The sequence below is a fragment of the Epargyreus clarus genome, unplaced genomic scaffold (assembly GCF_041222505.1).
Source record: "Epargyreus clarus isolate Ecla_fem2 unplaced genomic scaffold, WU_Ecla_fem_2.2 ptg000004l, whole genome shotgun sequence".
Taxonomy (NCBI): Eukaryota; Metazoa; Arthropoda; class Insecta; order Lepidoptera; family Hesperiidae; genus Epargyreus; species Epargyreus clarus.
In genome coordinates this window covers 7397139-7412373 of record NW_027332212.1, presented here as the reverse complement: position 1 = coordinate 7412373, position 15235 = coordinate 7397139, and the positions used below count along the sequence as shown (strand labels likewise).

The 15235-nt window shown below is 37.6% G+C and overlaps 1 protein-coding gene across 6 annotated transcripts in view; it reads right to left on the bottom strand.

Annotated features, from left to right (window-relative positions):
* The window catches only part of tay (tay bridge kinase), an 81317-nt gene that overhangs the window by 32416 nt on the left and 33666 nt on the right, over positions 1-15235 (bottom strand). For 4 of the 6 annotated variants that reach the window (XM_073093049.1, XM_073093053.1, XM_073093051.1 and 1 more), the window contains exons 3-5: positions 12461-12580; positions 11500-11535; positions 10177-10203 (exon numbers count right to left, since the gene is read on the bottom strand). In XM_073093049.1, the coding sequence (XP_072949150.1) occupies positions 10177-10203; positions 11500-11535; positions 12461-12580 (183 nt within the window). The remainder of the gene's footprint in view (positions 1-10176; positions 10204-11499; positions 11536-12460; positions 12581-15235) is intronic. The other 2 variants (XM_073093052.1, XM_073093054.1) reach the window with 2 other exon arrangements.

Below are 15235 nucleotides of genomic sequence, written 5' to 3'. Positions count from 1 at the left end.
GCTTCGGCGCGGATAATTTATAACAAACCTAGAACATTTTACGACGTAAATAGGGAGTGCTGAAACTCGAACCGTAAAGTCTTATCAGCTTACTCGAGCGGACGGATGCTCGTTCGTGGTGTACTCGATGTATTTTACGACTTTAAAAAGCTTTTACCTTGCTGTTACTGAAATCACAGTCACAACATACCGAAACTGTTGTTTATGGTGTGTCACGTTAACATAAAACAAAGATTGTTTTGACGACAGTCTGACTATTATCTGCAATTTTATAGGACACACATTGAAAATGAAACGTTTGTATAACGATACTTTGCGAACCTGCCCATTGTTGTTACACCAGCATAATCAAAAGTTTTCCATTAAACACAGCAATGCCTACATAAATATTTCAGTATTCAAATGGTTCAAAGCGAGAAAGCATTTTTATAATAAGAAAAAGTAAATACAACGGACTGGGAGCCAATCAAAACAAAGAAAGAAGCAATTGGAAGGCCAAGTAATCAGAATGGAGCGGCACGATCGCGAACAACTTTGCACTTAAAGCTACTCGTAAAGAATGAGAACATTGATACTTCTTAAAGCGGATGGACCAAAATTAACTAATTGGTCTTAGTTAGGGGGGAAATAAAATAGTTTGTGCAATGCAAAACAGCGAGATAGTCGTAGGCATGTGGCAGTGTTTAAAGCATTCCGGTGAACTTTGCGGTCGGCTAATTACGTCCCAGCCCGACTCGCTCGCACACATGGCGACGAGTAAAGTGCAAATATCTAAACGGTTTATCTATTTAACGTGTCGTTTACACTCGCGTTGCATTTCCTTTCACAGCACACTTTAATGAATGAAAAATGTCAATTAAATACGCCGACGTAGAGTTGCCAGCGCAAATTGCAGCCTATATTCCGTACGTGTTTCATATACGTGAAAGTATCATTTATATTCCCACGGCGTGTTCACATATGCAATCGGAACGCAAGCAAGTAATAACCATTTCATATCTCCTCAAACGGCGCGTCTCGGTCATGTTACATAGCAAAGCCGGCAGATTGCAACGGTGGTTAAAGGCGTTCCGTGCTCAGAGCGCGTTGACGTGCGTTTATCAGAGCGAGAGCTCACACCGCAGCCGGGTGCAGTGACAAACGGAATCGCAGAGTGCATCCCGAGTGAGCTGCTGATCCGTCGAGAGATATCTCGACCTCAGCGTCGAGTGCTAACACTCGCCCGCCTACGGATAATTACGGCCCTTTGACGAACAGTCTTTGTACTGTGCGCTACGAAAGTGGCAACAATGTTTTTAGCTTTCAAAATGTTTGTGTCATTTGTAAAATGGAAACTGGACTACAGGACTCGAACGTTGTACGAAATTTTTATGCAAGTATTTTTATCTAGCTTTTTGAACGCAGCTTTGCTTGCTTTTATATTGTAAAGAGTACCAAAAGCTATGCAGCGAAATTGTTTGCTTTATAAAATTTGTTGATATTGTTACGTATTGTATAAAAGTTGTTGAATAGATTTAGGGATAGTAAAAGTTTTCAGGGGTTGGCTTGCGAAGAAATAGTTAAAGGGATCAGTGTGCACAAGTCATATAAGTAAGTCATATAAAACTTACAGGAGTAGTAGTGTTATGAAATGTTTCATGTAAAAGAGATTTATAAGGCAGAGGTCTTCTTATTGTACACTCGACCGCGCAAGGGGTTGCTTACTGTCATTCAAGATTAAGGATCCCACGCAGAGTTGTTGTTGCTCATAGTTTTATTTTATTACATTATTTCGTATTATCCTTTACTCTTATACATGATTTGCCTACGGATATCATCTAGAGTTCTAACACGTAATCGGCCTTAATATGCTACTGTAATTATTTAAATGTACTTGGCAGTGCAGTGTTGTAAAGTTTGAAGACAATTAGTTTACGCGCACAGCAATGTAATATGCCAGTAAGTTAGAACTAATTTGAGAATATCCGACCGACGTGTCGACAGTGGAGATCGGCAAAGTTTGCAAGCTGGTAAGTTAGCGGACTATGTAAGGGCGGTGAGGAGGCCTTGTTATTGCACCCTCTCGGCCGCGCAAGGGGCTGCTCACTGTCGCACGAGATTAAGACGCTACCGCTTTAGCTTCGGTTGTTCTCGCTCTGAATAGCGTCTAGTACACTCCTCTCTGTTCGCAGAGTTTAACGTGACACGATCGCTCGCATACTTGTCTGTCTACTGAGGGTGCGTAAAATGTTAGCGGCACAACGCAGTGGTGTCATTTATATGATAATGGCTGCAAAAAATAAAGTACTTTTTAAAGACAAAGGCTAAATGGTTTAGTACTTGTAGGCTTTAGTGTATAAGTTCTTGGGATATTGAACAAAAAACTTGGATTAATAATTCTAATAGGGGCTTAGGTATATCCAGAAAAGTGTATAAAGTTCACTAAACAAGTTCACAAATAAATAAGTACAAAAAAGCAAAAGGAGATCAAACAATGCCACAATAAGTCAACAAATACAGTACACAATATTAAACAACACCTTGTCATGCCAAAATAAATAATGTTAACAATAAACCTTGAAAAAGAAAATCAAGTTTAATACGAGTAGACAGCTGAAATCGTTTATATCAGATTGTTATGTTTCACCACTCGGGTTATAAATAAAAGTGTTGAAGAAAAGCCAGATAAGACGGAAGTGAAATAAGTTTAACCGAACGAGAGAGAGCATTATCATTGGCTGCGAGGAACAAAGAAAATGGTGGAGAGCGAACGTACGAGAGTACTTTATAGGCGCGTAAATATGTTTTATATCCTTCTACTGTCTGTTATACACTGGCGCGCCGCCGAACCCCGCCCGCGCCGCCGCCCGCCGCCACCCTCGCCCCGAGGGTTGCTTCGCTCTCGGAAATGCCGAGCTTTAATAAAACATATATTTTTCCGAGCGAGGAAAATACTGGGGAAACTCGCAATTTGTTCTTTCACTTTATGCTCGTTTACAAGACAAAAGTGGAACATTCCAGAAACATTATGTTAATCACGCAGTTGGGTACATAGTTTATCGTAACTTATAAACGTCGTAATAATAACGAAACCTATGAAATAAAAATAATCCAGATGCGGTACGGTGGAGATTATGGATAAGAGGAGCAATAAGTCGTAAAGCGGGGTCGGTATTGTCGGCGTTCGTCGTAGCGTTTATGTGGCGGTGTTCGGTGGATCGTCGGGATTGTAGTGTAGTGGTGGTTAATTGTGTCGCGATGACCCTTATCTTGCGAGCCGCAGCACCGCAACTCCGACGTCGTGGGTGCGATTTATTGGGGCTTACGTCGGTACACCGCAAAATCAACCCTCCGACTTTAACGCTAATTATAACACGCCCTTACTACCAAGGTTTATTGCTTGTTATTGCGCTCGTGTTGCCGGCGCGACATTGAGAATTATGTCGACGACAGTATCTGTTACTGATATTATTGGACTGTGAACAATACCGTGTAATATAATAAAACAAGTTTCTGGGAGGGTGTTCAATGTTCATATTTTTCTTTCTTCATTCGTAAAACATTTATCTTGGCGTATATATTTATAGAGCTGAGTAAGATGTTACAATAACTTATAGGTGTAGTTAAAATTGTTTCGCAGCAGACATAAATTCACAGTGAAATAATTTTACTTTTAAAGAGATGGCTGACGATTAAGAAAATGCTGCAAACAAATTTATATTTCGATTCTCCGCAGAAGATTAAATTATTTTCTTGTTGGTTTGGTTATTTACAAAGAGTCTTAAGCGCCCGTGAGTGGAGAGAGTGCTATAGTCAAAACGTTCCGTGTAAGAGTGAAACCGCGAACTCCCACAGCGGCGCGCCCGTCTCCGCGCCATAAAATATTACACTAAATGAAAGAAGCTCTTTCAATTAACCGAGGCAGGTTTGCGTAAGGTAAATCCTGCCAAGAGGCGCCCGTCGGCACAGCAAATATTTCTTTCAATGAGGCTTCACTTTAAATTTGTAAAGGTATTTAAACGGCTATTATTAAACAATCGTGGTAGAATCAATTTTGAAGGTGGTAGAACCCTTTGTGGTTCGACTCCGGCGGCACCACCGCCACACCTATTTCATCTAATAACAGCGGTGTTAGGCGCAGCTGTGTTCCGGTTTGAAGGGTGTGGTAAGGGAGACAGACTTTTCCGAGGCGTTCCAGCTTAGTCCTCAGGGGTAGCGGCGCATCTGTGACCGACCTCAGGTAGGAATATCTAATCCTATCTGGGGTTGATTACAGATGTCCATGGGCGGCAGTAGCCACTTACCATTAGGTGGACTGCATGCTCGTCTGCTACTCCTATATTATAAAAAAAAAAAATCTGTTTACTTTTCAATGGTGCCTTTTTATACGTAGCGTGCCCTATTTGAGAGATCACAAGTATTCGACGCACAAAGTTAAAAGAAAATGAATATGTAAAGGCCGTAAAAAGACGGTTGATCCATATTCAGTATCTTATTAATGGGTGTCAAATCTCCCCTTATGCCTCCGTGAGCCGAGATTGTGTTCGAGCCAGCCGGCAGGTCTAATCGACTAGAAGTGATACGCCACCTAATAAATGATGATGAGATTTATACGTATAGGCTGAAATCAGGTTGTTTTTTATTTTTACCGCGCTGAGGTAAGCTAATCGATTTAAATTAGGCCATATATCACCTAGTCTCGTTGAAATATTGCAATTTCGTTTTTATGCTCGGTTGCTTTGTAAAAATTTCTTTCAATTAATCTGGAGCATACTGGACCACGCTGGTCCGATATGGATTTATCCACAACGAATGTTTTTAACTGCAAGATTAACCACTGTTATTGATATTTGGATGGCAGCTATCAGTAACAGTCGTTGCGACTATTTAAAAATATTTTTGCCTTAAAAGGTAGAAGACCTAAATGTTCAATTTAACAAGTAGCAATGAAAATACAAAAATAACACTCACATGAACAACCTTGTAAGTATCTGAACATTTCCATAAAGACGTATAACAAAACGAATTTAACCTCAATGTGCTATATGTATAAGTATCAAGTATAACCTCACCCAATGGTCAACAGTTAGGCAGGAACGCGATAAGCGCTAGTTTCTCCCGTTACTGAGCTAATAACAGGGCTGTGTCCGGAGAGATCGCCGAGATACGTGACGGAGTTAGGATTTGTCACATTTCACATTAAACTACTTTCTAGGTGAAAGTTATGTGACATACAGAAGCTATAGATACAAATGAAAAAGTAATAACGATCCTGCTTAAATAATTTTTCCAAGAAACCTAACGTGCTTTGTTTTACAACACCCAGTTATGATGCTAAGCTTTTTTGATCTGTAAATACTAATCTTGGTAGAGGCTGAATTGATTTTGACAGTTTCACGAAAAGATATATATCTTTAAACATTGATATAGGTTACTTCTTAACCCGAAAACATGAACATAGCATGGACGAGTGGAGCCGCGCGCAACATGTACTCGGCATTTAATCTTATCTTCAATGTATCTCTGTTAGTAATATTTAAATTGAATTTGAAGTGAATCTTTCAAGATTGCGTATCGTACAATTCAGGTAAGAGAAGTGCAACGTTTATTTTTTGTAACCACATTTTGGGTTTTTTTTACAGGTATGTATATTTTTTTTGTGAAAAATGCTTATAACCAACAGGTAAAATAATTTAATAAAGATAACGTATAATATTATGATGCCTTTGTAATTTAGTATTGTCGAATAACATACCTTGACGTATCATTGAAAATAATGCAACGATTATTTATATATTTATACACCTCTTGCGGGCTGATACAGGTATTTTGCACAAAATTCCTGCTCTCATACCACGCAGTTTCTCTCTCTGTGTGGGAACATTCTGAACAAGTTAAGATAGGCAGTAGTTAGGCAGGGTCCGCCTCCGTTGCCATTTGCACGCTTCCGTTGCTAGTGTGCTTATAACAGATCTAACTGTGTAAATGGGAAGAGATTGCAGAGATAGTTTGCTGTTATTTGACAAAGCATTAAAATTATGTTTCACATATCACATGGATTGTTTTTTTTATTTAAGTAAAAAGTATTAATTATACGACTTAATGATTACAAAACAAAAACCATTATTCGCTACTTGTAGCTAATAGCATATTTCTTGATGTATAGTAATTACTTTACAATAATTACTTTGTTTATTTCCATAATTTTACTCGAAGGTCATAAAATTACTTAGTTTGAAACATTACGACAATACTTCTTAGGTACCTATAATATGTTTCAATTGCGCATTTTTGTAAACTTCGAAAAATCCGTCGAAATTGAACACTCGCAATGCACCGAACGAATGGGAAGAGTCAAACATATTAGCTTGAGTACGAATTGGCTCTGGCAGCGATACTCGGGGTACACGTAATTACCCAAAAGCGAGCGGATTTGCATATCAAAGTGGAAGCATAATTGAAGCCCGGAGTGTAAATAGCGCAAGTTGAATCGGATCGAGTTAGTGGCGCACTCTCGCCGAACTGTTACCAGCTGAATATATATGTCATCAGTTTACAACGACCTTTCTACCTTTTCGTTAGGAGCTTTGAGTAAAATAATCAAGTCTCTAGTAGGTACTGTAACATTTTCACAATATTTAATTGTATGTATTGTATCTGGAAGTATTTTATGCGTTTGTAATTGTATAAATGAATAATTGTAATGATTGCGTCACTCGACATACAAGGTACCACATATAACTCAACATATACGAGTAGTAACAAATCAAGAATACTTTTATAAATACGAGTAATTAGACTCTAGAAATTCTAGCAAATGGGCGCTCAAATTTTCGAGTGTATTTAAAGAACATATATAAAGCTCAATTGTTCGAATGAATACTGAAGTAAAATCCATAAGCCGCATTAGCCCTTATAAACTCGTTGTGAACAATGATTAGGTCATAGAAGTCCAATTCCAATCGAGATCTTATAGCGATACTAGTTTGACACCTACGCTATTTCGAAAGCGGCCCGGACGTCCCATTTGATTCCACGTAGGTACATTTACGGTGCTGACCTAATCCGATACAGTGAGTGGAATCCCTAAGTCCACACCAACGCAGCCGCTCTAATGGAAGTGTACGTGTTACCACGAGCCTGCAGCGCCAACGCTCCGAACCTCTCTTGGGATAATTTAATTAATCGACACGGCACAACAGCGGAGCTCAAACTGATTTCCTCCTCAGATATCCATTTACCGGCATTATTGTGCCACTCAACTTTCAATTCGATTATGTTTCATGTACCGAACGGATGTTCTACTCTTGCACTGACCCCGAGCGTGAAGTCATGGTTCAAATATTGAATCTCGTTAGGCACGCTACATTAGTTATAGTCTTTTGTTAGTCGTAGATCGTAGAATGTACTGTAAGAGACGCAAAATAAATGTAAAAGTTTAAATAGATAAATGAACGGTTTGGATTCAGAAAAGGCTACATGTTTTCTTTTTCTTGTTCGAAAGTTCTCTAGTAAATTAGTGCACGTTTCTGAGAAGTTGGTGTTAGAAGTGTGTTGGCGAAGTTGTGAGGTGAAGCAAGTTGAAGTAATTAAATTAACAACGTTGTTCACGTTTCAAAGTTCGAACTGATTTAAAATAATGAACAATAGCGCGATTGCTCTAGTATTAATTCTACAATGTGAATAGATTTCCTTGTTGAAATGTTTATTTGGGTTGATTCTTAATCTTAATTGGGTTGATTAATTAATTATAATATAGATATAGTAAAAGATTCAAATTATATTATTATAAAATTGTCAAATTCAAATTTAATTTACTATCACTACTAGATTACCCAATGCACTTATGTATCTAAAATTGTTGTGCATGCTGTGTTTGCCTGTAATAGGTTGTGCACGTAGCATAAGACCATTGTTTTGTAATTATTTATAATACATTTCGTGTAACAATTATTGGCAAACTTTATTAAATAAATAAATAATCCAATAATCAATGGCACAGTTCGCAATTCGAATTTTGAATCCCGAACGAATTAAAAAGCATTAAAAATAACCGGGAAAATTGGTCCGATCCGATCCATTAAATCCATTTCAATTTTTAGTTCAACAATATCAGAAGATTTCCGCGTAATCAAATCCTTGTTTAATCTTCTATAAGCGGGTTTTATACTTGTACTGTTATGTGACGAAGCCACAAAACATCTGTTAAAATCCCAATTGGAGTTTCTTGGCGGCTTTTCATGTCTTGTGCAATTGCGAACCGCCGTTATGGCATTGTGTTATGACGAGTAAAAGCTCCATTACTTACTGAATAAAACATAAAATGAAATCGCAAAGTCGTGTAGCGGCATACAACAGTAATCTCAAAAGCAAATGTTTGATAACCGAATCTGTTTTAAATCAACAACAGAGCCATGGCATGATCAAATACGTAGTAGTATAAATCTAAAGCAAGTTCGATATTTTAGCATACATAACATTGTCTACATCTCGTCTTGTTTGAGAGTTTGCATAGAAACTTTGTCTAAGGTACCGATAGGGTTTGTAGAGGCGGGGGTCGACGAAATTGCGAAGCGGACTAATATAATAATAAATTAATAGGGGAGTAGATCAAGCGAACTGCGAACACTTAGAAACAATTATAAACAAAGGTATCGGTTTTTCGACAACAAAAGCCGCATTGATCAAATATTAAAGCTATAATATCTGGGGGATCGAACAAACATTGTCTTGTTTGAGACTCCACAATCGGAACTTTGTGTAAGAAATAGGGTGAGTTTGTACAAGGAAAGCGGTATGGCGGTGAAGCGCGCAAAAGTAATTAGATTAAGAGGGAACGTGGAGCCCGAGAGTGAATAACTGCCTGTATTGGTTGGTAACTTTTTCGACAATTTACTTTTGTTAAGTAATCTTTTCTGATAAAGATGAAAAGCGTAGATTTAGACGAACGATATTGAAATAAAATCAGTTGTTACAAGTGATTGAATCGCCTTTGAACGGAATATCCATCAAAGGAAGAGGTTTTTGGGCGGAAATAAGAGGGTATACTCTGAGAATAAAATTGACTATTATTAACCCCAAAGATATTGAAAGGTTAAGTAAGATGCTAAACTGCAAACTGATATAAAAGCAGAAATTCGAATATCGCAGACAGATTTTAATTTTATTTGTCACTATTGATTCACCCATGACTAGTTAAACCAGATTTTAATGTCTCTAAACGTATTACCGGCTACAGGATAAACGGATCGCCTACTAACGAATTAACTGCTTAAACGCTAATAGATAGATACGAAGTCGTGATTTCAGCGTTTGAGCGAAGTTGACGTAGCCACTTGACGCATAGCATAATGTATTTAATTACGGGCACTTCGCGTCTGCTCCAATCTTGTAATTACGAAACAGAGCGGCGGAACGTAATCAGCGCCCTTTGGCACGTCGACGCGCGGAAAGCGCTCCACAGCTCAACTCTAGCCGCTTTTGACTCGCATTTCACAACCTGTTGACGAGTTAGTTAAGCCCCTACAGCGGGCACCGTCCGCACAAAGCGAAACTCGGCTATTACCCCTCGACTACTCGCTTACTTGATTACTCTGACCTTTCCAACTAATTTATACACGAAACGCGCTATTTAAACCCGTGACAATTCGTATACAACCATTTACTGGTATTACTCTAACAAATATATAAAATTCAAGTAGAAAATTTCAAACCATCTGCACATTTCTAACCTAATATATAGGTAAATAATAATAAAACTAGTTTTTAATATTTCGTACGTACCCAGAACTTGTAGGACTAATTTCGGAAATAGTTTTACCGTGGTATTTACGAAAACGACTCTATGAGAAGTGACATACTTGTAGACTAGTGTGATAATATTTAGCGTTCCATTTCCAACGTTAAGTTAATATTGCACGCGGGTACCACATACGTGAGCTCGTATAAAATAATTATAAACATTTGCGCTTACAAATGAATCTATAAAAACAAATTGGTCTACAGAAATTAATCTTGCAATAAACCGAGAACGAGCAACTTCGTCACATTACACGGATATTTACTTCATAACCTTCCACAACTTTTCCAACTTTCCCGGACTCGGCGAAGACCTAAATTAATTTTCTCATTTCGTAAATTTCGCTGCGTCACAAAGTTTAAATCGCATTTCAAAAGGTTAAATAAATAAGCACTTGCCTTGTCGTCGTCGCCTTCACTATCACACTGTAAAAGAAGAAAAAATATATATTAGTGTCGACAAAGGTCTAATGAGAAACAAATTCCATGCATAACTTACATTAAAAGAACATGGGCTTACAATGCGTGCAGTTAATTAACTAGTAAATTAATTAAACGCCCTTGATTGATAGATCTTCACTAATTACACCTCGTCTAGCGTCGGCAAAACAGACGTGTATTGAAAGCGACAAAATAATGATCAAGATAGGACAGAATGAATATTATCAATCAAATTGACATAACTGTAATCGGTCATAGACAAAGATTGATGTATGTAGTAAAAAAGATAATAGAACGGGTTGTATTTACAGTATAAAACGTATAAAATCTACTTTGTAAGATAAGAGTACAAAGTCTTCCTTACATAATGGGTGTAAAAAGTCGCGCGAAAACTTTGATAAAACGAGACTGCCTTTTTTCACTAAATAACTTTACAAATCTGGAGATTCTTAAAGGGTCCGATGAAGGGAAAAAGGCTATCACCGTGGCATATTGACAAATAATCCGTACAAAATTTACGACGTAAGTTCGCGCCGGGGGGGAAACAACAAGGGATCAGGCGGAGATTGGTATTACAATTTCAAATAAATACAGAGCATGAAGTATTCAGGGCGGGCACAGGTAATGTTATGTAGTACGGAGCGGCACCGCCTCGACAAATCTCGTGATTTAGGTGCGATACGCGCCGAATATCGAACAGGGACTATGTGTGTTGCGTGATCGGGGTAAATTTGCACCGGGTAATCGAAAATTATAGCTTTCACGTTTAAATAACTTTTGTAGTGGCCTACGATAAACTGTTGCGGGGCAAAATAACTGTTGATGTCTTTATAATATACGTGTGTAATGTATGTGAAACGAAGTTTAAAGTTAAATTAAATTACACGAATGCTTTCGGTGTCGCCCAGTATACTTATGGAATCATACATACGTAAAACAAAACATATTTACGTGGATACATTAAATGAGATTTATTAATTAAAGAAGAACTTTCTTGCGCTGATTTTTCTTCAGTTGATAGGTGGTAGTTTATAGCCGTTGAAAAAACCATATTTCATTATTTAATAGCTGTCTTATACCTTTATATAATCTACAATGCTAATAAAATTATAATACCATGAAAATACAATAAGAATCAAGCTTCAGCTAACAGCAGAAGAAAACGGAAGCGGAAGAACGAAAATCATGCATCTAAGTTAAAAAGATTAACCACATAAGGAAACCAAGAGGTTAAATAGGGCATATTCTAGAAGTAACGAGGAATATACTGATTATACTTACGATATAGCCTTTTCCGGAACTACAGCGGCTACTGGCCTGTAGGCAGGAAGAGAAAGCGAACTCATGAGTGGACTGGAGTGACTTAGGTTTCGTAAAATCACTACCATATCTCCCTTAGGGCGACATCACATTGTACGTGAATTTATTTCAAACTATTTTACAGCTAACGAATAAGAATGTAGTCGTATGTGTGACACTAGTAGAGAAAGTTACGAAGTTCGGCGCTATTTTATTAAATGACATAGTTCATCGCGCTGGCACTACAAGCCTGGGTAATACAGAATCTACATGTAATCATTTCGAATAGTACTTTTAAAAGTTTTAAATCTACATTTTATCTTTACACAAACTCACACGTGACTATCATTGTAATGTGCTAGAGATGGTTACGTGAGTCAATTGTTATATGTGACGGCACCTTTCTTATACATATTTCTAGGTGATCTTAGATACAACTATTCAGGAGCAGAAGCCATTGCTAGTAGTCATTCATATATGATTTTTCTTAACCGATTCGGTTGTGAGGAGCTTTTGGGAGATATGGGACATTGCAACGAAATAATAAATAGAAATGTAACAAAAATATATACAAACAAAGAAAAGAGACACAATCACAACACTGACTGATTTGTTTTTATACATGCTTTTTGGACACTGATTCAAGACACTGTAAGACGGTTTCAATACGGAAAGTAGATTAATTTACTTGACAATATTTTTCAAAATCTATATGCATTTTTTTGAAAATATTTGTACCTAATTGAATTTTGGTACAATTTCCAATGGTTCTATAACTAGAACCATTGAAAAATAAGGACGACAATAGGATATACCTTACTTTCAATGTAGGTATACCTGAAAAGTATTTGTTCCGATTACAATTGAATTTCGTCTGACATTGATAATGAAATCTTTAAAGAGTAGAGATTAGAAGAAGAACATGATCATTTGTTATACGTACGTCACTAAGACGGTCACGCGAGGAGTCGGGGTCTCGTGGTGCCACCGAGCTGCCCGTGAGCCGCTCCGAGGCTCTCCCACTGTCATCCGACGTCCCAGCGTCTTGAAGCAGCGTAATACCCTGCACACGGATAACTCACATTATTTATTTGATGACAGTAAATATTTAATTTCAAACAGAACGCGTACAATACTAAATAACCGGAGGCTACGCGGAAAAACAATGCCGCTCAAAATGTTTACGATTCCTTTGCTGGCCTGGAAAAATAAAGTTCATACGAATCAACTGAGACAGGACACATAAAATGTTTTCGCAGTGAAACCTAAAACAACTGTAATAATGAAAACAAAAAATGAGTAAAAAAATACTTTGGGGAGAAGCGGCTACTTCTAATTTGATTTGCCGAGGGGAGCTGGAAAGCTTTTATGTAAGTTCGCAAAATTGAGCGGTAACTACGATAAAAGAAAACTTGATAATACAGGTCGGCGCTGGTATGGCGCTACGGAGACGAGACGAGGCAGCCCACAACGTAACGTGGCCGGGTTCCGACAATAAAACGACTCTCCCATTTATCACATTTCCCGTCTATTTTACGTTGGGGTTCGAAAGACGCACAGGTCGGGTAAGTGAGTATGGCAAGCGACGAGAGTTCGACGAGACGGATAAAAGAGAATAAAACGGAAGGTAACTTGTTGGTAAATGGATAACTCTTCGACCGTTCTTACCCATTGAACTTTTATGGGGAAATAAAAGAGCTTGCGAATGAAAGGGAATGTTGATTGTTTTCATAACGGATTTTTATGGTTTTATTACGACTTATGTTGATTTGAATATCATTTTATTAAACGGAGTTTAAGCAGATACGCGTTAGTATACACTTATATGAATTCTATGCAAAATCTATTCAAGTGGAAAGTGTTTTGAATCAACACTTCGTTTGCACACTCAAACGTAATTAACAACGTAAACATTACGAACATATACAACTGATTTAAACACGTACCTATGGAGAATATCAGTATCCGTTGCGAATAGCCCGCATTCTACGCAAACATAATATGTGTATAGGGGAGGTTGTAAGGTCGTAAAGCTGAGCATTGTTAATGGCGTCTTAAGTAGTCGCTAAGACATAATAAAAGTTGAATACACTCAACCCCACATAAAAGACAACAATAAGACATACGCGCACGATTACGTCCCCGATTCTAATAAAAGGGATTGCTTCCCGACCCTTTACATAGATAAACGAGTCAAGCGGAGTCACACATATCAATTTAATCCGTGTTGCGTAGGCGAGCGAGATCCCACTAATCCACGACGGATCGTGTTCAACGGGGATGTAGCGAATCGTGTTAACCACGTAATTACTTTCTCGTATTATTTAGAGATTAACTTGAGCTTGGCTTTTTTGCGAAATGTTTATGTTGTTTATTACAATACATGTTTGTTTTTTAAGTGGAAAAAGAAGTGACGAGAATAATAAAGGAACAATAAATTAAACATTTTATCGGACAACATATAGCATGTCGGTGTTTATTAAGGTTTTTTGTTAACGCCATTGCATAAAATATATTCAGCGCAAAAGGATAACATAAATGTCGTAGACATAAACTGTATTCGCCCTTAAATAATTCAACAAATCATAAAAGTGTATAACGAAGCTAACAGACTTTATAAAGGCAAAGACTAAATGTCCCAGTTTAGTTGATGTAAAGTGCGGATTCAGTGGGTGTACAAGTCGGGAGTGCCATTTAATCTGTATCTTTATGACAGTCCGGGAGTGCCGGGAGTTCGGTCGGCGGGCGGTGGGAGGGCACTCGACTCGACCGGCGACCGACGACACAACCGCTAATTGAAACAACGACCGCGGCCGAACATTATTACTTATTCATGAGAACTCCATATGGCGGCGGAACGTGACCAACGCGATAAATCATTCAATTACATTTTTCATGAATAGATAGACAGTCTTAGACTGATTTAACTCGTTGGTGTCGTTTGCCTCTTCGTTTTATTATATTGGCTCATTTTCATATATTGCTTATAAATATTCAATTTCGAACAAGTCATATTTCAAGTCGTATTCACGCGTCGGTAGCAAATGTAATGTTGAGATGGGTGTTTTAATTTTTTGTATTTGTTGCAGACACAAGATACAACTTTAATATGCAGTACTTACGTTTCGATATGTAGGACTTATTGTGAAAACAAATCCAGAACACGTATTTACTATAATATAAAATAAATACAATCAAATATGTTTCTTAAACTGAAACGTGGTATTGTGACAGATACCTACCAGACAATTTAACATACAATACTTAGCGATTAACAAACTATTACGATGCAGTACAAAACTATCTTTCAAACATTATCACGATGTTGGAAGTGGCTTAAGGAAATGTATAATGACTGATCGTGTATTCATTGTTTCGCTCACTTAGCCCGCATCACGCAAAAATCATTAAAATTTATGAGCAAATGTGCACGTACAATATGTAATTTCGACATGGACATGGGTTTATCCATATAAAAGATATACAGCGATATAGTCGAGATAATAAATCATAATTTTTAGCTATAGATAAGACGGGAAGTATTAATCATACCGCGATTTATAAGCTTCATTTTATAAACATTTCATTAATACTAGTGGCATATAGATTATATCAAAGTTGCATAAAACATAAATCTTTTCGATGCGATGAGTAGTAAATCAATTTGTTTTTGTATTTCAAAAAACTAGCAAATAACTTTTATAGCTCTACTGAAAAC